The 26,646-nt window shown below is 41.4% G+C and overlaps 2 protein-coding genes across 2 annotated transcripts in view; one reads left to right on the top strand and one right to left on the bottom strand.

Annotated features, from left to right (window-relative positions):
* Nucleotides 1-12,935: 12,935 nt before the first annotated feature.
* LOC137277262 (uncharacterized) lies at nt 12,936-14,948 on the bottom strand. Its single transcript, XM_067808922.1, has one exon. It carries the CDS (start codon nt 14,946-14,948, stop codon nt 12,936-12,938), a length of 2,013 nt encoding a protein of 670 aa, XP_067665023.1.
* A 2,038-nt stretch (nt 14,949-16,986) lies between these two features.
* LOC137277261 (uncharacterized) overlaps nt 16,987-26,646 on the top strand; it is a 46,462-nt gene continuing 36,802 nt past the window's right edge. Inside the window, exons 1-4 of the mRNA XM_067808920.1 lie at nt 16,987-17,044; nt 18,353-18,724; nt 19,007-19,074; nt 20,563-20,636. Of these exons, the coding sequence (XP_067665021.1) occupies nt 16,987-17,044; nt 18,353-18,724; nt 19,007-19,074; nt 20,563-20,636 (572 nt within the window). The remainder of the gene's footprint in view (nt 17,045-18,352; nt 18,725-19,006; nt 19,075-20,562; nt 20,637-26,646) is intronic.

Raw genomic sequence — 26,646 nt, 5'->3', positions numbered from 1 at the left:
GTATTCTCCGTCGTCATCTCACACAGTTGCGTGTATTCACTTCCCTGATCGCACACAGTTCCGTATATTCTCCATGCTGACCCGACACAGCTTCGTGTATTCTCCGTCCTGATCCCACACAGCTCAGTGTATTCTCCGTACTGATCTCAAACAGATCCGTGTATTTTACGCGATGTTCCCACACAGATTCGTGTATTCTACACCCTGATCCGACACAGTTATGTGTATTTTACACCCTGATCCGACACAGCTAGGTGTATTCTAAAAGCTGGTCCCAGATCCCACACAGTTCCGTGTATTCTCCGTCCTCATCCCACACAGTTCCGTGTATTCATTTCCCTGATCGCACACAGTTCCGTATATTCTCCATCCTGACCCCACACAGCTTCGTGTATTCTCCGTCCTGGTAACACACAGTTCCGTGTATTCTCCGTCCTGACCCCACAGAGTTCCATGTATTCCCCGTTCTGACCCCACACAGTTCCGTGCATTCTGCGTCCTGATTCCACACAGTTTCGTGTATTCTGTGCGATGATCCGACACAGATACGTATATTTTAATCCAGATCCTACACAGTTCCGTGTATTCTACGTCCTGACCCCACACAGTTCCGTGTATTCTCCAAACTGATCCCACACAGTTCCGTGTATTCTAAGTCCTGACCCCACACAGTGCCGTGTATTCTCCGTCGTCATCTCACACAGTTGCGTGTATTCACTTCCCTGATCGCACACAGTTCCGTATATTCTCCATGCTGACCCGACACAGCTTCGTGTATTCTCCGTCCTGATCCCACACAGTTCCGTGTATTCTCCGTCCTGATCTCAAACAGTTCCGTGTATTCTCAGTCCTGATCCAACAAATTTCTGTGTATTCTCCGTTTTGATTCCACACAGTTCCGTGCATTCTCCGTCCTGATCCCACACAGTTCCATGTATTCTCCGTTTTGATTCCACACAGTTCCGTGCATTCTCCGTCCTGATCCTACACAGTTCCATGTATTCTCCATCCTGACCCCACAGACTTCCGTGTATTCTACATCCTGTACCTACACAGTTCCGTGTATTCTACATCCTGATTCCACATAGTTCCGTGTATTCTCCGTCCTGACCCTACACAGTTCGGTGTATTCTACATCCTGATCGCACACAGTTCCGTGTATTCTAGGTTCTGACCCCACACACTTCCGTGTATTCACCGTCCTGATCCCACACAGTTCCGTGTATTCTCCGTCCTGATCCCACACAGTTCCGTGTATTCTCCGTCCTGACCCCACACAGTTCCGTATACTTTCCATCCTGATCCCAGACAGTTCGGTGTATTCTCCGTCTTGATCCCACACAGTTACGTGTATTCTCCGTCCTGATCTGACACAGTTCCGTGTATTCTCCGTCCTGATCCCACACAGATCCGTGTGTTCTAATCCTGATCCCACACAGTTCCGTGCATGCTTCGTCCTGATCCCACACAGCTCCTTGTATTCTCCGTCCTGATCTGAAACAGTTCCGTGTATTCTGAGTCCTGATCCTACACACTTCCGTGTATTCTACATCCTGATCCGAAACAGTTCCATGTATTCTCCGTTCTGATCCCACACAGTTCCGTGTATTCTACGTCCTGATCACACACACTTCCATGTATTCTACGTCCTGACCCTACACACGTCCGCCTATTCACCGTCCTGTCCCACACAGTTTGATGTATTCTTCGTCCTGATCCCACACAGTTTCGTGTATTCTCCGTTGTGACCCCACACAGCTCCGTGTATTCTACGTCCTGACCCCACACAGTTCCCTATATTCTACGTCCTGATCTGAAACAGTTCCATGTATTCTACATCCTGAATCCACACAGATCTGTGTATTTTACACTCTGATCCCACACAGTTCCGTGTATTCTTCGTCCTGATCCCAAACAGTTCCATGTATTCTCCGTTCTGATCCCACACAGTTCCGTGTATTCTACGTCCTGATCACACACAGTTCCATGTATTCTACGTCCTGACCCTACACACGTCCGGCTATTTACCGTTCTGTCCCACACAGTTTGATGTATTCTTCGTCCTGATCCCACACAGTTTCGTGTATTCTCCGTTGTGACCCCACACAGCTCCGTGTATTCTACGTCCTGACCCCACACAGTTCCGTATATTCTTCGTCCTGATCCCACACAATTCCATGTATTCTCCGTTCTGATCCCACACAGTTCCCTGTATTCTACATCCTGATCCCACACAGTTCCGTGTATTCTACATCCTGATCCCACACAGTTCCATGTATTCTACATCCTGATCCCACACAGTTCCGTGTATTCTACATCCTGATCCCACACAGTTCCGTGTATTCTACATCCTGATCCCACACAGTTCCGTGTATTCTACATCCTGATCCCACACAGTTCCGTGTATTCTACATCCTGATCCCACACAGTTCCATGTATTCTCCGTTCTCATCCCACATAGTTCCGTGTATTCTTTGTCGTGACCCTACACAGTTCCGTGTATTCTAGGTTCTGACCCCATACACTTCCGTGTATTGACCGTCCTGATCCCACACAGCTCCTTGTATTCTACGTCCTGATCCAACACAGTTCCGTGTATTGTCCGTCCTGACCTCAAACAGTTCCGTGTATTTTACATCCTGACCCGAAACAGTTCCGTGTATTCTACACCCTGATCCCACACAGTTCTGTGTATTCTCCGTCCTGATCCGTGTATTCTCCGTTCTGATCCCTCACAGCTCCTTGTATTCTACATCCTCGTCACTCACAGTTCCGTGTATTCTATGTCTTGATTCCACACAGTTTCGTGTATTCTCCGCCCTGACCCAACACAGTTTCGTGTATTTTACACCCTGATCCCAGAACTTCAGTGCATTCTCCGTCCTGATCCCACACAGTTCCGTGTGTTCTACATCCTGATCCCAAACAGTTCCGTGTATTCACTTTCCTGATCCCACACAGTTCCGTATATTCTCCATGCTGATCACACACAGTTCCGGGTATTCTTCGTCCTGAACCGACACAGCTCCGTGTATTCTCCGTCCTGTCCCACACAGTTTGATGTATTCTTCGTCCTGATCCCACACAGTTCCGTGTGTTCTACATCCTGATCCCACACAGTTCCGTGTATTCTCCGTTCTGATTCCACACAGTTGCGTGTATTCTACATCTTGATCCCACACAGTTGCGTGTATTCTACATCCTGACGCCATACAGTTCCGTGTATTCTCCGTATTCTCCGTCCTGATTTCAAACAGTTCCGTGTATTCTCCGTCCTGATCCCACACAGTTCTGTGTATTCTCCGTCCTGACCCTACACAGTTCCGTGTATTCTACATCCTGACCCTACACACTTCCATGTATTCTCCGTTCTGATTCCACACAGTTGCGTGTATTCTACATCTTGATCCCACACAGTTCCGTGTATTCTACGTCCTGACGCCACACAGTTCCGTGTATTCTCCGTATTCTCCGTCCTGATTTCAAACAGTTCCGTGTATTCTCCGTCCTGATCCCACACGGTTCCGTGTATTCTACACCCTGATCCCACACAGTTCCGTGTATTCTACACCCTGATCCCACTTAGATGCCTGTATGTCACATTTAGTCCATAATATCTGAATCCTGAAGGAAAATGGTATCACTGAAGCTAGGAGGAAGATGAAGGCGCTTTGATGTCAGGACAATGAGGAAAAAGTCTTAAGAACACAAACGTCAGAACACTTGAGTTCTAGACACTGAACCCGTGAAACTAACGTAACCGTTCCGATTATTGAATTAAGTTTATGTTACAGTTAACGATACGAAGATCGCACATAAAAGTATATGTCGGCATCGTTCAGTTACCGCGTGTCACACGCTTTGATGGTGTGGTTAACGACGTCGGTCCATGGTATTCTGTGTAATGCCATAGAAAGCACTATGCATTCTATGCAGATTGGAACCTTCACATTCACACATGGTATACACTAGCGTCTTTGAAGTAATTATTTATGGTGATACTGTGTCTAGACTCATTATACGTATAGGATGTAGACGTGGAACACAACGTCTCCTCCTTGGTCGCGCACGTAGCTGCTAATTACAGGTGGTATGTGTCCCGTCAGGGGCTCTATACATTGCTGTGAATGTTACTGATGTATATACGTGTAATATACTTTGTCACGGCTCCATTGTAGAAAGCTGACGAACAAAGACATAGCTGGGCAAAAAGTTCCCTTCAAATCACCAGTAAGGGATAGTGTGTTTCATTGCTTTTATTCCGAGAGGTCGCAATTACCGGCACATTCGGTTCAATGGAATACAACAGACATAACCCTTTGCATAACAGAAAACCTCCAAAACAGTCTTTTTTATGATTTCGAGTCTATTTGAAGAATGTCTCATTTTCATATAATCATAAGGGCCAGGGACATGCGGCTCACAAACACACGCAAAGATGAACATATTATGCCCCTCACAAACACACGCAAAGGTGAACTTGTCACGCCCCTCACAAACACACGCAAAGATGCCAATATTATTCCCCTCACAAACACATGCAAAGGCAAGTAATTGTTTTCAACTGTTGAGAACATCATACGAAACAGAAACACACATCACCATAAGAAACGCAACAGATAGTAGCGTCCAAACATCTCACGGCCATCTTTTTGGAAATGGCCTTCTATCCCTGGTCACAACATTTTGCAAAGGCTTCACGCAGGCCTGGAATGTAGCAACTCTCATTCAGCAACGTTTGAGATAGTAATTGACACGCTGGAATCTTTGCACAAATGATATGTTTGATTGTATTTGAATAGTTGCGAAATGACAGGGAATGAAAACGTTCAAAAGTTCCCACTGGACCACAGGACCAGCGTGAGTGCAAAATTCAAAATAACATTTGAAGATATACTAAATTATCAATAGAAAGTTAACTGGCCACCAGGAGCACTGCAAACTTTGGTGGTCTAGACGAATCTTTAGTAGCCAGTCCACAAGACTAGCGTAAATTTCGCACACTGGAAATGCAGACTACACAGGCAAAACCTACTGAAACAACGCAACACAAAGAGGGAAACATCACAGTTGGAAGGTTGAATATAGGTGACAGAAGAGTTTCCTAAGCCACAAAAAATCAACTGCAGAATTACAAGTACCTCAAGACCACGAGTTAATGATCCACGATCTAACAGAAGTGATAGAAGATGTTGGTCAGTAGATAAACTCCCACCACCAGTAGCACCGTTTACAAACACTTAGTCAACTGTCGACCAGGTAGTAGGGATTGTCTGGGGCATCATACCTGGAAGCAGCATCTGTATGTCTACTATAAAATCTCTTGAAAGCATCACAAGGGCATTGAAAGTTGTTGTATTTATCACACAACATTTGCAGCATATGCCGTATGCTTATTTATAAAAACCAAAAACAACAACAAACAAAAAACAAACAACAAAAACAAAACAAAACAAAACATGTTCGCAGTACTGCTCTCTTTTCCCCACCTCTTTTGGGTAAATCAGTAAAAGGATATCAGATATTAAAGATTCCTGAAGGGTATCAGGTCATCGATGTACCTATTGATTGCATTCAACCTCATAGCCTTGTTTAGAATGGGACAATCACAGCAGTAATTCCTCGTCACACGCTTATAGAAGCAGATCAACCAGTCCAGCCCAATGCGTGTTCAGGGGACAAATGCTTCTAGCCTATATTTCTCACCGCAAAAATATTCAATGACGTCATCAGTGATGATGTCTAGCATTTCACACATAGTTTTCGCGGAGAAAGTAATCATATTATCTTTGATTCTTGGGTCGTTTTCCTAAATCTCCGAAGATCGATGTTCAACAGAAATGGCGATCACCACGTTTTGGAACAGAAGCGCCGTTCATCAAGTCCTTACTTACGTTTTGTTTCATGTGCGACTGCGGTTATAAAGTTGTACAATGAGATGTTTTGACAGAGCCCAGCTAGTTTATTTTTTAAGGTGTCAAATACATTCCTTAAGCTTTGCAGAATCAACATGGCACGAATTGTGCTTGTCATGAAAAACGTGCGCCCTTGATTTCATCAAGATTATGCTTGATCTTTGAGACACAGTTGTAGTGGTACATATGCTTGTGCAATGATTTACCGCTCCTTCCCAGATATTATTGGAGCTCTGGAGCCAAGAATGGACAAATCTGGTGTTCAGAGTCGTCGACAGTTGATAGCTTTGATTAAGATTCCTCAGTTTTCATACTGACTTACCCGATGCAGTGGGGAAGAACGGGTTTGTGTTTCCTCTTTTTCAGTTTTTGCATTTTCCGAAGCCAACATAACGCACTGACTTCGCCCACTCTGGCGACATTCAACCCATTTCTCTTCTCTTTAAGAAAATGTGGCACAATGTGTCCACAGCATCCATAGAGACTTAGAAGTACACTCTAACCGGCAATCCTGGTGCGTCATGTCAGCCAAAAGTAACGTAAGTTACTGCAATACGTTATATAATTACTACAAACGAAGAAATATATTCTCATTGGATGAAGGTAATTGTTGATGTTTCTTCAAATTTTAAAATTTAACATTTACAGAAGTGAAACATTTCGGGGAACGGATTCTTTTCTATTGTCGAACTGTCTTGGAGATAGGATTCGGCAATTCTAATCATTACTATGTAGGCCTAAACATGAAATATGAGTTGTTTTCACTGGTATCATTTATTTCTATGTTCAGGTGAGTAAACATTTTTTTCCAGGCTGTCTTCCGTTCAAAAACTCATTGAGTGCGCTGAACCGATCGGTATAACCTTTAACTGACAGCGCATCTGGTATGCAGCATACAAGCGGTAACTAAAGACGGTTAACCAGTGCAGAGCTCACATTCATCAGTAGAGTTCTCTGTGGTGTATGGGCTGTGTCGTCTCGATAATGATATCTTCTATATGTCCTGTACGATATGTCCCACAATTCAGTAGTCAGTCACGATTCACGACGTCTTGTTATGGTGTAATTGAGAGGCAACTGATGTCCAGCCGAGGTGGAGTGCTAGGGACCAGTTGATCATTCAATGTAGGTCGCTTTCATGAGGTTTGTCAGTTTGCATTAAACTGTTAAATTATATGATTGAATTCAATACGTTTAGACTTGACCTACATGTACTTCATCGACAGATAGTCATAGTTACACGTATTTCAATGTTTGATCAGCGTGGTAGGCGACATAGTGGGATTCTATGTAATTAAGCTACACACTGTGCCCTTTGGAAGCCATAGGTCTGTTACTGAAGGAGATAAAACTGTAGAGAAGCTGTCAACAGATGTATTCATCTAGTTTTCATCAATTCCTGTTGGGAAGAACACATGACGCTTGTACATACAGTAGGGTGAACGAGTATGGAAGTACTGTGATGCTTCTATACCTAGAACGATCAACAGTACTATGAAGTCCTCTTGTTCTGGTGGAATCGTCACCCTAATGTCCCATTACCCGTCCACTGATGTGATGTCAACATTCCGCGTATTATGTCGCCAATCACCAGTATCAAATACTTTTCTGTGGCATGACAATTCCTTTTTCGTTTTACAGTTATGTGAATAGTTCCTCTGACCGGCATTTTGAAGTGTTGGACATGGAAATCACTGACATCGTTTTGGTAATTGTGATATAAACTGTCGGACCAAAGTATACAATCTTGTATGTCTAACAACTGGTTGTCATCTCGAATTTACTTTGACTGAGTATCCTTGTCTATTTTCAGCAAGGTAGTATTTTGATAAGAATTATGCCATTTTTAGTCACGAGTTTACAGTGTATATTTTCTTTTGTTCAGTAGTAGAGAGATGTAAAGTACAAAAAGATCAAGTTGATGGTTTGTCTATGTACGTTGCCAAGTAACATGGTAAATCGCAACAATGTGTAGTTGTACTACTACAGCCTTCAACAGCTCTGACCATCCTCAAAGTGTTACAGGTGAATACTGCCAGTGTATGCAGACAAGTAAAGGGGTACTTGTCACAGTGATTCTGAACAACAGTTGCAGGTATTAACCAAGTACCCTGATTTATTTGAAATATTCATCTAATCTGAATAGGATATTCCACAGACAGGTCACATGCCCCGGAGCTCAACAGGCACTGAGTGTTATATATGGAGGGGGTTGGGGGTTGGGGATGGTGTAAGTCTACATGTCTGAGGAACGGGAATGTTACTAGAGTCAAGTAAAATGAAAATGTTGCTTAGGCGTAGTTTGTGCTAGATTTCTTTCTCAAATAACTCATTAATCTCATATGTGACTGTGCTGGAGATATCATGCTTACCAACCTTTTATATCAAACATTATTACCCACGTGGTACTTCGTAACGGTGTTTCATAAACTATATTTCTTTTAGGGTGGTTGCTCGCATTATTTTCAATTCTATAATAACTCAAGTTTCTGTAATAAAAACGAAAATAAAACCATCTATAAAAATAAGTAAACAAATACGTCTAGTAGGCCTCTCATGAGTGTAAACAAATGTAGCGTCGCCAGTAAAAGTTATTGATTTCGTCAAAATTGACGGACAATTGGTTGGAAGAGTTGTGAATATAATCAAGAAATTGAATACCTTCTGCGTGTATGTTGTCAGGACTGCACAGTAACACACAACATCAAAAGACGAGCGGCGCTCTTGTTTCTCTATCACTGCCACTCTCAGCCGCATCCCTTTCCGTCCTCCCGCACAAACATATTGTCAATGCCATGCCTGTGGTTTCTTATGTAGGGGTCAAAAGCATTTCCGGGAATCTGAACACAATAGGCTTGAAATCGTCTTCGTTCGAGGTTGTAGGCTGAGTTTTCAGACCCAAGTTTCGGTGGAGTCTTCAACATAAACATCGAATCTCAGCAAGTTGGGAATTCCAAGCCGAGATGAGAAGGCGTCACTGGCATCCTGCGCAAAGCGTCGCCGAATTATTTACAGTAACTCGTCCACCGATGAAGAAGATTAAGCTCAACTGTTTGACGCATACAGTTTCTTGTTATTCACATTCATGTTTTCTGTTGAATTTTCCGCTCCTAATTAAATGCTCCCTATAATCTTCTTCTTTGTGAACACTTCTCAACCTAACGACTAGCCCGACAGTGAAGGCCGACTGACGTTTCAGGCAAGATTTAGGTCACGTAGTCAAGTTCAAAATATTTACACTTCACAAGTGTTTTGATGAATTACATTCTTGCTTTTGAAAACAAATCCCCAACCGAAAAGAATTAAATTTTGAATACGACTTAATTTTGTCTTAATTTGTTTATTTTCTTGTGATTAGGCGCCGTTTAGGAAATACATTGCCTCTAAGCAGCGTACGTTTTCCTGGAGTAAAGCGGTTGACATTCCAATCACCACTATGTTGTATTAATTCGCGTTACATGGTTCTATATAGGAAGTCAAAATATTTCCTTATGTTAACGATATAATATTTTTTAAGAACGTGGATAATAAATAGGATTCAAAAGTCGTTCCCCTTTCATATCAAGTTTATGTCCCTCGTGAAATAATTTTGGTTTGTCACGAGCTAACAGATACGTTAAATTAAGTAGCATTCTCAGACAAAAGCCATTTTCCCTAAACGTCCCACGATATTTCAGATTTCACCAAAAATACCCCAAACATTTTGTTTTTCACAACACCATTTCATTTATGCTGTCAAACACACGAAGGTTATTGAAGACGTGAATTTGGCAAACACCCATTGCTTCTGCAAAGGCTTATCGTAGTGCTGGAGTATGGTCATGTAGTCACAGGTGACTTCCCCAGTGTTGACAATAACAACCTCCGTTAGTTATTCAAATACGCCTCACAATTTGGTAAACAGCCATCAGTTGAGACCACAACTTAAAGAGGTTATGAGTGTTTCCAAAGTGTATGCCAACAAATAGAGAATACCATTTTGTAAATGTTACTTCTGAGTGAGACAACTTAGTGCGCCATGCTAGAACACGCGTTCTCTTCCAGATAGCCGTCTTCCATATTCCGGCAGTCCTTGCAGTTGTTCCACTGCGAGGCCTCAAATAACATAACTGTATTAGGTATCACTAACTTATAGGATATTAAACGAGCTTCCCCTTTCATATCACGTTTATGTCCCTCATGAAATAAGTTTGGCTTGTCACGAGCTTTAGCGAAATTGTCTTGTCTACTTGTTGGCATACACTTCGGAAACATAATATGTATTTGACGTATCTGTTACCTTGCTTGCAAATTTAGAATTTAGCAGCATGCGGTCAAATTCTGCTGTTTCTGGTTTTACCAAAAGTTCTTAAACAGTATGAAAAACGTTAGTCGCTACTGTAGAAGACCATTTTCGTAGACGCATCCATTAACAAAGGTTTCTGAATCCATTTGATTTCTTCAGCGTAGATGCTAAGTCGTGTTCCTATTGTGTAACCCTTGTGGTTCCTGAAGGAGAGATAATGGATAACAATCGTATCAATGGTCATTCATTGCGACCACGGCTGCACCGTTCTGTTTGGATATCTGGGAGCAGGTTCAATAGAGTACCGGACTGACACATAACTTAACATGTGTTGTAGTTACAACTATATAATTTCTTCATAGAATCTTATGATTTCCTCGACACCCTATAATGAAGATGGCATTTACTCTAATATCCGTACACTGGATAGAGTTATTCTCAGGACGGAAATGTAGTTGACACACATAGAAACATGTCTGCATATGTCGAGTCCACTATGCCTGACTAGTGTCCATAATTTTCATTTTGTCCAGCATGAATCAATTCACACAAAAAACGTTCGCCGTTTTTAGTTCAACAAGACAGTTCACTACAATGGTGCGTTGTAGCTTCAAAGTTACGTATCGGGATTCTTCAGTTTTCAAAACAGAATTTTCGTTTTAATCCCGTAGTGATGTACTGCGTTGAGATGCGTCCAAATGGAAAATTTCATACCAATAAACTGAATGCATTCAAATTGTGTTAGTTAATGAATCTTTGTTTCTTAAGCTGAAAATGCTTTCACGTTGATCATGATACCCACAGGGACAATCCGACTACTGAGAATTAAACCATACGGTGCAACAGTTTTGTATTCTGCATAGCCAGTGTGAGCCATGTGTGCAGCTTTACTATCAAGCAGCCTGTCTTTTATCTGTTGTTCTGACGAAAACATTCATATTTTTGTTTGATTTTCAGTTGGGGAAATATTGTAAATGGACATATTGATTTTCGTGTCTTAAAACTAAAGGTTGATTATTTTATGCCGTGAAAAAGTTAGCGGTTATTCGATAAAAACGTAACACGACTATTGGTGTTTCCACCTTTAATGAAATATATAGTTTAACAGTGTCACACGGGCATCTCGTCATTTACCAAACTGATTTGTATCGCGGAAACAATTATTACAGGAGGGCATGTTCATCGAGACTGACGTACACGCCGTCCACGGGTGTCCCTGATATCTTCCATGGATGACAGGTCTTGACTGAGTGATAGCCTCCTCACCTCCAAATGGACTTCCTTCGTTGCTCAGGGATGCTCTTTCTTGTGCCCTCGGGATGCATGTCCCCTCACGGAAGTAGTGCCCAGTGACTTGTCAGTGAATAACACGTACAGGTGTTCTGACAATCACAGTGATACCACCCCACACCATTTCTAGGCACTAGCAAGAACGATGGTTGTATTATTAACGGCATGAAAACGTTCATTTCTTCGTCACACTCTGTTGCGCCAGTTAAGGAATTTCAAGGTATACATTGATTTATACGTAAAGATAAGGTTTGCCCAACTACGATTGTTCCAGTTGTCCGTTCCTGACTCCAACGTCGTCTTGCAGTAAATACAGTGTTAGTAAACGTAGTCTCAGTACTTTGCGTTACACTCCTCTACTGAGTATAACAAATATTTGACCTGCAGTATGTTCGCAGTGTCCTGATGACACGCTTACCATTAGCCAATAAATCCGCAAGCTGACATCCCTGAATACTGACAAACACGCTATTGTCAGCGACTGTTTACTCACTGGTGACAGTGTCGTAGCGTGCGCATCACCTGGAATCGGTCGTACGGAATATTGCATTCAGAATCGGATACAAGTCATTTCGAGGTTAAAGTTAAAAAAGTATGTGCGAATGTTCACTTTCTCGACTTGATAAGCTGTGTTCTGATTGACCAGTCTCAAACGTTACCTGACGCGATCTCCTACTAGTTTTTGTTAGGCTTAGTAGAAGAGTGTAACGAATGATGCTGAGACTATGTGTACTTAGACTGGCAGTAATATGACGGTCTGTGGATATCACGTGGACGTTGGGCATGCCCAATACGAATCATCTGTCCATTCACACGAAAACCTGCAGCTCTGAGAAACTCATATCGAGTTACTTTGAGGTAACACAGTGGTTCTGATACAACGGTATTCGTCGCCTGTTGTCTGTCTTACTCTACCTTTGTCAACAACTGTATTTGTCTGTTGATACCGTGACTGATTCGGTAGTTGCTGACAGTGCGGCTTTGAAAACCTGTGTATAAATTCACGACACTCCTCGTCCTTACAACATACCAGCTGTACGTAGTCGGTCTTGACGTCACAGAGGCTGCATGTCAAAGAACGTTTAATTAAATATACAACAATAGAACAACTTTCAGTCTGACATTTATCACTGAAATGTACAACACACTGACACGTTTCATGTTAAAATGCGAATGTTACCCAACCATATTCCGGTGCACATCAGGAAAAAACGCTCACTCACGAAATAAGCAGGTGTACATGAAATACACTAACACGTTGAAAACGGAATAGTCATTGTCTAAACCCATATACAATCACACTACTTGGTTCCCAGATAACGTCACCCCAAAATGGAAAATCTCCACCGTTTTGTTAATATATCTTATAACAAGTCGTACAATGATTCACGTTCGTGCTGGTTAGACATATTTTTGTACGACTGCAGGAAATCTTCATTACTGGCCTAAAGGTACGGTGAAAACGTGTAGGTGGTGTAGGAGTTGTAGGTGGTGTAGGAGGTGTAGGAGTTGTAGGTGGTGTAGGTGGTGTAGGAGGTGTTGGAGGTGTATGAGGTGTAGGTGGTGTAGGAGGTGTAGGTGGTGTAGGAGGTGTAGGAGGTGTATGAGGTGTAGGTGGTGTAGGAGGTGTTGGAGGTGTAGGAGGTGTAGGTGGTGTAGGAGGTGTAGGAGGTGTAGGTGGTGTAGGAGGTGTAGGAGGTGTTGGAGGTGTAGGTGGTGTAGGAGGTGTAGGAGGTGTATGAGGTGTAGGTGGTGTAGGAGGTGTTGGAGGTGTAGGAGGTGTAGGTGGTGTAGGAGGTGTAGGAGGTGTTGGAGGTGTAGGAGGTGTTGGAGGTGTAGGTGGTGTAGGAGGTGTAGGAGGTGTAGGAGGTGTAGGTGGTGTAGGAGGTGTATGAGGTGTAGGAGGTGTAGGAGTTGTAGGAGGTGTATGAGGTGTAGGTGGTGTAGGAGGTGTAGGAGGTGTAGGTGGTGTAGGAGGTGTAGGAGGTGTTGGAGGTGTAGGAGGTGTAGGAGGTGTATGAGGTGTAGGTGGTGTATGAGGTGTATGAGGTGTAGGAGGTGTAGGAGTTGTAGGAGTTGTAGGTGGTGTAGGAGGTGTTGGAGGTGTATGAGGTGTAGGAGGTGTAGGTGGTGTAGGAGGTGTAGGAGGTGTAGGTGGTGTAGGTGGTGTAGGTGGTGTAGGTGGTGTAGGAGTTGTAGGTGGTGTAGGTGGTGTAGGAGGTGTTGGAGGTGTAGGTGGTGTAGGTGGTGTAGGTGGTGTAGGAGGTGTAGGGGGTGTATGAGGTGTAGGTGGTGTAGGAGGTGTATGAGGTGTATGAGGTGTAGGAGTTGTAGGAGGTGTATGAGGTGTAGGTGGTGTAGGAGGTGTAGGAGGTGTAGGTGGTGTAGGAGGTGTAGGAGGTGTTGGAGGTGTAGGAGGTGTAGGAGGTGTATGAGGTGTAGGTGGTGTATGAGGTGTATGAGGTGTAGGAGGTGTAGGAGTTGTAGGAGTTGTAGGTGGTGTAGGAGGTGTTGGAGGTGTATGAGGTGTAGGAGGTGTAGGTGGTGTAGGAGGTGTAGGAGGTGTAGGTGGTGTAGGTGGTGTAGGTGGTGTAGGTGGTGTAGGAGTTGTAGGTGGTGTAGGTGGTGTAGGAGGTGTTGGAGGTGTAGGTGGTGTAGGTGGTGTAGGTGGTGTAGGAGGTGTAGGGGGTGTAGGAGGTGTAGGAGGTGTAGGTGGTGTAGGAGGTGTTGGAGTTGTAGGAGGTGTAGGAGGTGTAGGAGGTGTAGGAGGTGTAGGAGGTGTAGGAGGTGTAGGAGGTGTAGGAGGTGTAGGTGGTGTAGGTGGTGTAGGTGGTGTAGGAGGTGTAGGAGGTGTAGGTGGTGTAGGAGTTGTAGGTGGTGTAGGAGGTGTAGGTGGTGTAGGAGGTGTAGGTGGTGTAGGTGGTGTAGGTGGTGTAGGAGGTGTAGGCGTTGTAGGAGTTGTAGGTGGTGTAGGAGGTGTAGGTGGTGTAGGAGGTGTAGGTGGTGTAGGAGGTGTAGGTGGTGTAGGAGGTGTAGGCGTTGTAGGAGTTGTAGGTGGTGTAGGTGGTGTAGGTGGTGTAGGAGGTGTAGGTGGTGTAGGTGGTGTAGGTGGTGTAGGTGGTGTAGGAGGTGTAGGTGGTGTAGGTGGTGTAGGAGGTGTAGGAGGTGTAGGAGGTGAAGGCGTTGAAGGAGTTGTAGGAGGTGTAGGAGTTGTAGGTGGTGTAGGAGGTGTAGGTGGTGTAGGAGGTGTAGGAGGTGTAGGAGTTGTAGGTGGTGTAGGTGGTGTAGGTGGTGTAGGAGGTGTAGGCGTTGAAGGAGTTGTAGGTGGTGTAGGAGGTGTAACTTTTAGGTGGTGTAGGAGGTGTAGGCGTTGAAGGAGTTGTAGGTGGTGTAGGAGGTGTAACTTTTAGGTGGTGTAGGAGGTGTATATCTGTGGACGAATGAGGTAGTGAATACATAACTTCAACTTCCTTTTTTGTTCCGTTCCTGAGTGAAATAAATGTTACAGCCCTTCCAACAGACTGCTGTTGCTACAGGTCATTGCAGAATAACCACAATGTGTTTTCAGAAAGTATAATATTATCGGTTTTGTTATTTGTATTAAAAGAAAGATCGTCGAATCTGGCTTGGCAGACATACCAGTGTGCACCAGCAACCACACAACTACACAAGAGAAAACAAACAATGAGTGCGTCAGTCAGCCACAGAGTGATTTTACATAACTGGTATACAAGGGAATACGCAGTTAGGTTTAAAAATATGTTACAGTCATTCATAGAAGTTCATAATTCCAAATTATGGCAATACTATAAACGACTTACACACAAAAAAATGGTATGCCACTTACGATACGTGTTCCAAACACCAGTGGGCATCTAGACGATATACACAGTATGTATAGTCATAACACATAGTCTAAGGTAGCCTCGGCCGTCAATCCGGACACAACAGCCGACACTTCACGCCATGTTTGTTTACAGCGTGAAGTAGTCCCTAAAATTTGCATGTGACCTCTCTAATTTGCATCGATATCGGTATATGACCCCAACGGATACCGAAAATATCCGTTGGCTTTATCCTGCCAAGAACCCTATCCATTGTATAATAAGTCAAAATATTTGACAGTTATTTCTCTTACCAGAGTTAATATACAACACTAGTTTATTAGACACATTGAGAATGATTCGTGACTGTCTATCATCCGTATGTTATACCTGTTCTGGCTACCAAAGGTGATAGCATTTGCTGATCAAAGTGTTGCCTAAGTTGTTATTGTGATCTTCAGTGGTGCTGCGACAGAATTGTGTCATATGGTTTGACCGAAGCATTGGTGACAGACTTGTGCAACAGCTGCCAGCTGCCAGTACACAACACATGACGTGGCACCAGCTGTGGATATAGTCCGTGCCGTAAATGCAGATAAATGTATTAAGTTTGGATCTCGGGTGTGTAAGTTAACCTACATCTAAATTAGCTTAATGATCTTTGGCAGGTTTTAGATCATAGTTTACAGCGGTGGGTTAATCTGCAATTAGACAATTTCATATCGCAAAGAGCGACATATAGTATCTTTAATCCTTGTACACTGTAACATGTAGATTATTGTAATATTTGTATTAACCTACTCACTGTGCAGAGTGAAATGTTACGGTTAAGAATTTACCGTGACAAACGATGTAAGAAATCCCCTTGTGAACCAGCAAAACAGACCAAAGACACGTCATAAATGTTCAAATTATGTATAATATGCAACGAGAGCAAGGTATACAAGGTCACAAGTCAATTTCACAATGCTGATTACAAATTCAGTACAAATGAGACAAAATCTAAGGCAATGGCTCACAAAATATATTTAGTAGCAAACTCACCAAAGTCTTGGTGTGAGAGAGAATCAACTATGCAGAATGTAAACACAGCGATCGGTCTGACAGCAGATAATGTAGATTCAGGCGTTGACGGGTTTTGATCATCAAACGTTGGCGATGTAACTCCAGTAAATATGAATGAGTGTTGCCCTCAACACGACAACCAGCCTTTTCATATACTAAGTTGTTTCCCGAAAGTTCGGGCACATACGGACATCGTCAGCATTGTAGAATGCCTCGAATAAGTCTCCCGGAAGTAAACACATAGAACACTTTGAGAAGATAAATTCCGGAAAACGGAAAAGTGTTGTCCATCTATTAAAACGAAATGTGACCCTTCATAATTATTATTTAATTAATAACAAAAATATACAGAAAATACACACTCGTAACAGAAAAAAACACGTTACTTCCCCTTGACATGGAGATGGCGCTGTACGTTCGCCCGGATATGCTGTCAACGTGATTGAAAGTCCCTACATTATTCCTTTAACATACATACAATATTCTCACTGCATTCACGTTTCCCTCAGTCACATTCATTGTCTACCTTGCTGTAGTTATTGCCCCACCTCAGATGAAAACACCCCGACCCCAAACATGATCGATTCCCTTCAGAACACATGGCCCGATGTGGCATCCACTTGTGCGCCTGTCGTGCCGTTATCAAGGACACGTGACTCATCGGGGTAAGAAGAACTCGTCTTCGCTCACATGCTCACACCACAAGTCTCTTGGAGACGTCTACGTAGATGTTGTGACTATCGGGCTTGGCGTCTTGCACGGATGTCATCGAATTGTTCTCGATTGTTCACTTTTCTTTTGCCATGTATAGGACAGGATGTCTTCACGTGTATGCTTGCCACATTTCTAATCACCAAAACACATTTCTTCAATATAACCTAGACACACAATCAATTAGTTTTATCAGTAACTGTACAGTCAACAAATATCAGCCAGTCCAGGACCAAACACAAGCACTCTTCGAAACGTTTTAGAGCGTCCGTCAGATTTGTTGGTGAAGGTTAGTCTGAGTAAAAGGAACCTACAACCTTATTTCCTGTTCCAGGACTACCGTTCGTGTAGCCACCTACCTACCTACAACCCCTCTGACTGGGACGGCATGTAGAAAGCCACTTGTGCTCAGGATGGATTATTTGTCAAACAGCCTCCAAAGGATATAAAACGTGAAGCAGGAGTGCACATTATATGGAAATCAGTGATGACACTAGATATAACCATGCCCTGCCGTTCATGTAGCATCAGTCCAAAAGGGGATCCTGTAACAAACAGTCTGTGCATACATCTGTGGAGAAGCTCGCTAGTAGTATTTATGTTTCCAAAAACAATATATCTGTGGAGCTATTTCCCAGCAGAATACATCACCTACAGATAGAGGTAAGCTGCTTCGGCGAAAATATTCTGTGCAACAGCTATGATAGAATATCCACAACCTAAAGCACGATAATTCTCGGACAAAACCTCAAATACAAGACAGCAAAATCTCACTGAATGTATACGTGTGTTCTATCCAATATTACTCCATCAATAAATACATAATTATTACTATCCGACTTCTTCTGCTTGCCACAGGGATATCAGAACAAGAATATGCAATAAGTATTGAATTAGAAAGCTATTACACATATATCACGTCAGGTACGTAATGCGTTCATATTACATTATGAAACTTAATCATGCATGGCTACATTCTGTCGTAATTTATTCAATGAATATATATATGCATTGGCGTGTGTGCGAAATATAATTAGCTTATTTACTCAAGAGTATTTCGACAACAATCTAATTTGTTTGTATTTGTAGATCGTATGTGACAGAAACAGGGTTGACACTGAACTGTCTAGAACTACTGGTATCTCACTATGAACATACTATTTACTGTCTAGAACTACTAGTACTGATATCTCACTATGTACATACTATTTACTGTCTAGAACTACTGGTATCTCACTATGTAGATATTATTTACTGTCTAGAACTACTGGTATCGCACTATGTACATACTACTTACTGTCTAGAACTACTGGTATCTCACTATGTAGATATTATTTACTGTCTAGAACTACTGGTATCTCACTATGTACATACTATTTACTGTCTAGAAGTACTGGTATCTCACTATGTAAATATTATTTACTGTCTAGAACTACTGGTATCTCACTATGTACATACTATTTACTGTCTAGAACTACTGGTATCTCACCATGTAGATATTATTTACTGTCTAGAACTACTGGTATCTCACTATATAGATATTATTTACTGTCTGGAACTACTGGTATGTCACTATGTACATTCTATTTACTGTCTAGAACTACTGGTATCTCACTATGTACATACCACTTACTGTCTACAACTACAGGTATCTCACTATGTAGATATTATTTATTGTCTAGAACTACTGGTATCTCACTATGTACATACTATTTACTGTCTAGAACTACTGGTATCTCACTATGTAGATATTATTTACTGTCTAGAACTACTGGTATCTCACTATGTAGATATTATTTACTGTCTAGAACTACTGGTATGTCACTATGTACATACTACTTACTGTCTAGAACTACTGGTATCTCACTATGTACATACTACTTACTGTCTAGAACTACTGGTATCTCACTATGTAGATATTATGTACTGTCTAGAACTACTGGTATCCCACTATGTACATACTAATTACTGTCTAGAACTACTGGTATCTCACTATGTAGATATTATTTACTGTCTAGAACTACTGGTATCTCACTATATAGATATTATTTACTGTCTAGAACTACTGGTATCTCACTATGTACATACTACTTACTGTCTAGAACTACTGGTATCTCACTATGTACATACTACTTACTGTCTAGAACTACTGGTATCTCACTATGTACATATTATTTACTGTCTAGAACTACTGGTATCTCACTATGTACATACTATTTACTGTTTAGAACTACTGGTATCTCACTATGTACATGCTATTTACTGTCTAGAACTACTGGTATCTCACTATGTACATACTATTTACTGTCTAGAACTACTGGTATCTCACTATGTACAAACTATTTACTGTCTAGAACTACTGGTATCTCACTATGTACATACTATTTACTGTCTAGAACTACTGGTATCTCACCATGTACATACTATTTACTGTCTCGAACTACTGGTATCTCACTATGTACATACTATTTTCATATCTGATGACGTGGCACATCCCGTCTTCCAGGTAACAGCTGTTCACCATTAAACTGAAAATGCCACGAACAAACAACTACAGACATCTAAATAATTTCTTTAGTCACACACGTTCAACAAGACCGAGTTCTCTCAAGCCCTGTACCTACAGGATTAATTACTATGGGCTCTCATCAAATGGCCACACGTGTTAGTAAATTCAACGTAACAACTAGTTTTTGATGATAGACCTGTGCCCGCGTGCTGTGTGGATCACTAGACATCCTTAGCAACTACCTGTAGGCATCATTAGACATGTGTCTCTGCGAGTTAGAGGCGTGTACCTGCGAGCTGTATACTTCATTAGAGGCCTGTACCTGCGAGCTTTATACAACACTAGACAGCTGTACCTGAGAGTTGTATGCATTACTAGACACCAGTACCGGCGATTTGCATACGTCACTTGGCACCTGCACCTACGAGGTGTATACATGGCAAGACACCAAAACCTGCGATTTATACACATTACTAGACATCTGTACGTGCGAGTTGTGTACATCACAAGACAATTGTACCTGAGAGCTGTGTACATCACTAGACCCTTGTACCTGCGAGTTGTGTATACCACTAGACACCTATACCTACGACATGAATACGTCACCAAACACAAGCAAAGTTTACAGTTCATTCACAGATATGATATGTCTAATCGTTTCCACATTATCCAGGATGTTCCAATATTCACATGTGTTTTGTCCAGATGTACATACTTAATTCATGTCCATTTATTATATTTACGCCTAGCAAACCTCACAATGTCTGAGTATGTTGTTTCATCCTCGCCGTTCTTGGCACCTGCTTTCCGCTGCTGCATCCAGCATGTTGTTGTGGCGTGCATCTTGCAGATATACTCTGTCTGCAGAAGTACATATGGCAGGGGTAGTTTTATAAGCACATATGGAGATAAGCCAGATTTAAAAGCGATTGGTTTAGAGTAATTTATTTTTATTCCCTCTAGAACTGCGAGGCTGTTGAGGCGGACAAGCAGAGGTTCCTGATACTAGATGTATGGTTTTCAAGTCACAGCTCCAGGTAAACACATCTATAATGGATTGGGGGTTAGCCGGAAATATCTCAAACAGACTGTCTCAAACTTGAAAGCTTTTGAAACATGCCTGCTTAGAGCTTTCTAAAATGAAAACCTTAAAAACATTTAATGGGCCGAAAATAAAGCCTAAATCATGATTGAAACCTTGAAGTACGCCTGCTGATCCAAAAGCCTTCATCATCGCTACATGGAAAAAGAAGTTTTTCTCATAAATGAAATGATTCTGTTGAAATATTTATCTGACAATGACGTATATCTGCAAGAAACCTGAGGCTTACACACACTAATATGAAGTGAGAACATGTGTCGATCAGATTATATCACAGCTCGACTGTCCGACTGCTTGTCTGGGTTATGTTACTTCTACCTTCCAAAGTGATTCTGGAAACTGGAAAGCTGCAGTCGGACAGGAAATTTCACTGTCCAGCTGCTCAGTAAAATGGAACGAAAATATGTTTTGGCACACATATAATCGGTACTTCCCTGTAGCCTAGCTGCTGATGCTGAACTCACTAGGCCAGTAGGTACAGCACGTAGGGATCCTCTCTGGTATATACGTCCACATGCATTTGTTGAGTTTAGTAGACGCAGTTGTCTAAGTGCCCTGATCAATGTTGATAAATGGTTTGTAAGCAGCGATACCTGAAGTTCAACACTTCCTGTTTATGTACAAACATGGAGGCTTCAGCAAGGGCCTCTTTGCGATAGGTTTATGATGGTGTTGTTCTTAGTTTAAAGGGGTGGTGGGGTAGCCTAATAGTTAAAGCGTTCGCTCCTCAATCGGGGTTCGAGTGCCCGCATGGGTACAATGCGTGAAGCCCATATCTGATGTTCCCCGTCGTGGTATTGCTGGAATGTAGTTAAAAGCGGCGTAAAACTACCCTCACTCATTGTTTAAAACAGCGCATAGCGATCCATGGAAAAATAAAATAGAGATTAACGGCAGTTTGTAGAAGTGACGGTCCTTCATGTTTCATGCATGACGTTCATTGTCTTTTCAGATATTACATGATTACTTAATCGTATTTTCGGAACGTGCTGTGTGAAACAGACAGGTCCCAAGTGATACGGACGACTTGACCAAACTGTATGTTCTTGATGCACGAAAATCACTTAATCTATACTTGAACATTCAGGCTTTATTAATTTCGGATGCATTACAAATATTTTTCAAGCGTTTCTTTTTATTCACTGACTCTACAAACAAAGCCTATATTTTCTTCGGAGAAGCTGAAATTGTCTTCCTATGCATCTTTAGGATGAGTGAGTGAGTTAAAAGTTTACATCGCATCGGCAATATTACAGCCACATAGCGATCCTTACGGATGAATCTATATAGAACTAGGTTACATAATCATTACAAACCGATGGTATAAGGCCATGCATATATATATGATGAACATCTGTGGCTGTTCCAGTAAGTTCCTGTGTTCATGGTTGGCACTGTCCATTGTTTAGGAAGTGGTATTTTAGATTTGTGTCTTTGCCAGGTGAGGGTACAGGGTATATTTGTGTTGACAATTTGAAGACATTGCTGAGTTTATTGTGATTATTAAACAGGACACATTTACATCATCCTCGATATGTCCAGGCTATAGGTTGCGATAAATCTCCACTTTTTACTCTGTTTACATCTACGGCTCGTCCCTATAATTTTATTGCCTGCCTTGGCTGCTTTTTATCAAATCAGGTGTGTACGTTGGGGGGCTGAGCGTACCAATCAAAACTCATTTTCGCTTTTTAAATTATCTAACCAATTACACTTGGCAACACAATTCATGCAAAGGAAACACTGAAAGAGGTAGAAGGGGTCCTTGCATAGGTATTGTTTTAAAAGTTTGTCAGTATGAGTCGTATAATCCGCCATAGCTGCCACCGCAATCTTTGTTGACATTGGAAGCGGCTTATATTAACTGATTGGCTACTGTGAGAATGCTGAGCCAGCAAAGGGAGGTGATGAAAGTATCGGTCCGAGTCATAGATGCGTCCAGAGTATAGTGTAGACTTATCGCAACGTATATCTTGGAGATATCCAAGATGGATTTAGATATATCATGGGGTAATTAGTAGACTGTAATTCTGACAGTATTGTTTGATAGTATTAGCAACACTACAAATTTAAAAATGACTTGGTTTCCAGAGACCTTGAAACATTCCGTAATGTGGGTAATTGTGGAATCCAGTTGGTTTCCATTCATTGAAACTCACTAACTGAGTTTCCAACTAGATTCCATTTTGGATTCCGCGATTTGGGTATTTCTGTAAATGGAAACCAAAACGAAACTATGTTCAGGGGTTTCTTGTTGGTTTCCATATCTGGAAATTGCAATTGGAAGATCTCATTAAATGGAAACCAACATAAAAGCAGAAAATGTAGTTTCATGTTGGTTTCCATTGCGCTGTTTTAAACTAAGTAACATAAAATATGTAAAGGGTAAAGGACCGACATGAGCAAGTTTCAGTTCATGGAAACTAGGTTGGAAACTATACTGGAAACTAGGTTGGAAACTAGATTGGAAACTAGGTTGGAAACTAGGTTGGGAACTACAACATGGAAACCAGGTTGAAACCTACAATAAACTGATACATTGTAACCAGGTTGAAACCTACAATAAACTGATACATTGTAACCAGGTTGAAACCTACAATAAACTGATACATTGTAACCAGGTTGAAACCTACAATAAACTGATACATTGTAACCAGGTTGAAACCTACAATAAACTGATACATTGTAACCAGGTTGAAACCTTCAGTAAATTCATACATGGGAACCAGCTGGATCCTGCTTGGAGGAGTGGGTAATGAATCGCACTGGAAACCAGCTGGAAATGGTGCAAAATTCAGTTTCAGTTTTCGTGGAAACCAACAGTAAATGAAAAATACGGAAACCAACTGGATCCCGCTTGGAGGAGTGGGTAATGAAACGAACTGGAAACCGTCCTGAAATGGTGCAGTTTGAGGTGCATGGAAACCACAGTGAAACTATAGGAAACTACCTGGATACCAACTGGAAAGTTTAGTTTCCATGACGTTTCTTCTCAGTTACAGTGTTCCGGAAACCAGCTTACTTTTGTAGTGCAATTTATGGGGTGAATTTGATAATAGGAGCATATTAACAGCAAATAATACGTGATGCCTTTTTTCAAGATTTAGTCCAGTAAAACGATAATGTTTCAAAATATCCTTCACAGAGACAACTCGGAGAGTTTCTGCACAAATGGGATAGATAATACAACTGTTTCGATAACACTTAGTCCAGATGAACCATAGTTTGCTTCAACAAAATGCTCAGTTAGTGAGTTTCGTGAAATTTGTATTAAAGTGAGATACATGTATATTGATGTGGTATTATTTAAATATTTTGGGAGGATTTGAGGAAATGCTCAACTGGTGACATTGGTGACATTTGTATCAAAGTGACATACGTCCAGATGGTATTGATATTAATATGAATTTCAGGAAATGCTCAAATAGTGGCATTAAGTGAAAATATTTGAACTAGTCCAAGGTTATAAATGCAAAAATATTTTTATTATTACGAGCACAAGCATTTAGGCCTCTGGTTTCAAAAAGGCGCAAATTGGACTGCGCAGATAATTCCTGTACGTGATAAAGTTAAATGAATGATAAAGCGTTGAGTTACAAATACCTATTATCAAGAAAAATCATCTTCAAGCAGTACTATTGAGCTTTGGAATTCTTTTGCTTGAATTCAGAACTCAGAGCTCAGACATATACATGTACAATCACCAAGTGAATTCAAGATTAGGATTACATCCTATTGTAATACTTTGAATTCATCTGGGTTTGACGTCAACATTGGAAACAGGGTCTGTCAAGTAATTCACTGCAGCCTCCGATTATAATGCAGTGTTTCAAATGGCTATAGACTAAGAATTATTTCAGATAACCAATCGTGAACTTGGGTTGCAGCCTTCGAGGACACCCTTCATTATCTTTATATATGACCCAACCATGCTGTATAAAGAAAGGATTTATTTCATTTTAAATATAGATGCAACATTTATAATGATCGATGGTCTGTTTGGTAACCTCGAATTAATCAGATCTATGAATTATGATAGTATTAAATCCTGATCAGTACATAACATTATTACCACTTCAAGAAGATTCAATCAGTCTTAAGTTTTCATCTGGCTCTTTGCAGATCGAAATGTATATTTGCTGTATGGGTTATGTATTCATGTACAATGTATGCTTAAAGAGATTTTTGATATCATGAACTTTTGTCGCATAAATGTTGTTTTATTTGTTTGTTTTTGTTTTGTCTTGAGATGCATCAATATATGCTTTTAGTTTGTTTGCCGATAAATCCAGCCTATGAACAATATTTCAAAATTAAATATGTTTAAACCAAATATTGCAAACAAACACACAAGCAAACATACTTGCATACATCCTACATCGTGTCACATTGTAGATATAGACTATAGCCCTTAAACAAAAGTTCACGCTTCAGCGGCTAATGCTAATTACCTGGCTCGCATCTCTCACCTGGCCATAGTGCAATGTTGTTGTAACAAGACCGTTTTGGTTAGACTCTGGCTAATTGAGTGAACAGTGGTGCATGTATAGATAGGGCTTTTCTGCTTCACTGATAGAAACAGTTTATTGATAAATTACTCTCACAAACAGGCCATGTTGTGACCACCTGTGCTTGAGTACATACAGTTAACGTCAAACGCGCTATATCATAGTTATCTCTTGAATAATTTGTTCTTGTCCCTATAATGTGTATTAATAATAATTTAAACAGAGACAAATAGGCGCCATATAATACCACACGCTACAACTTCAAAGATTATCTACCGACGTTATAACAACCCCGATAACACATGAAAATCGCGCTACCCTCCCTAAAGATCATCCACATTGGAGACATCAAACGCTACTTGAAAAGCGACTATCTGTTTGCCTTTGTCAGATGACTGGACATGATCTTCAGCGAGTCGTCCATGCGTTATTTCATTCGAGATGTTCTCTTAGGATACGTAAACAATCTGCACGAGGTTAAACTGTTTCTTCCGAATGAAATACAAAGTAATTCATGGATTACATGAGATTTCTTTGATAGTGTTATGATAGAGTAGAACATGGGAGTAGAAACGATCGCTGCCAGATTGCATTCCATGGATCATCTTGGTACGCTCTGGTTTCATTGATCGCCAAGTTGTAATGATCTTGGCTGCAGGATGTGGACGGCATGGTCTGTAAAACCACTGTATAGCGACTGCATTACCACTGTACAGCGACTGCATTACCACTGTACAGCGACTGCATTACCACTGTTCGACAAACCTGGGTACATATGTTACTGCAACAAGCAAATCAACGCCACAGATCAATAGTATAATTAATTTCGCTATATTTATATGGGAAACTTTGACAGTGAAATTATCAGTCAGTAGACTCAATATATGTTGGAATTATTAAATGCAATACGAATGCTGGGAAGGAAAGAGTTGGAATGCACAAGTTAGTTCAGTGACGATCCCTGACAGACTCTGACCATTTTTGAAACAACGTGGTGATAAAACTGTGTTTCGCAGCTGGAGAGTCAGTGAATGTATATCAGATAACACCTTCTCAGACCGGGGCACAGAAGTGCTGAACTGTAATCAAGACTAACTGATAAACACAGCTGGGTAATTAAGTGTCAGTTTAAAGACAGCACCGCTGATGAGCATGAGTACATGACGAGGAGCGTAACATTTTGAAGTAACGTCGAAAGTTTGTGTATATTGAAGTACAGCTCTACAGTAAGTGGACACCGGAGTCACATAGCTCACGTTATGTGTCGTTAACGATGTTGCTGCGTTACGTTCTGACTCATCTTTCAGAAAATGAATTTATATTGTTAATAAAGAAATGCTATCATTTGCATCTGCCATATTGATTTTATTGATTTTACGAAACTCATGTCACAATTAGCTTGCGAAATAAACAAATCTTACTCTCCTTTAACAGAAT

The sequence above is a fragment of the Haliotis asinina genome, chromosome 3, assembly GCF_037392515.1.
Source record: "Haliotis asinina isolate JCU_RB_2024 chromosome 3, JCU_Hal_asi_v2, whole genome shotgun sequence".
Taxonomy (NCBI): domain Eukaryota; kingdom Metazoa; phylum Mollusca; class Gastropoda; order Lepetellida; family Haliotidae; genus Haliotis; species Haliotis asinina.
Note: the sequence above shows the minus strand (reverse complement) of the source record. Positions and strands in the feature narration are given on the sequence as shown.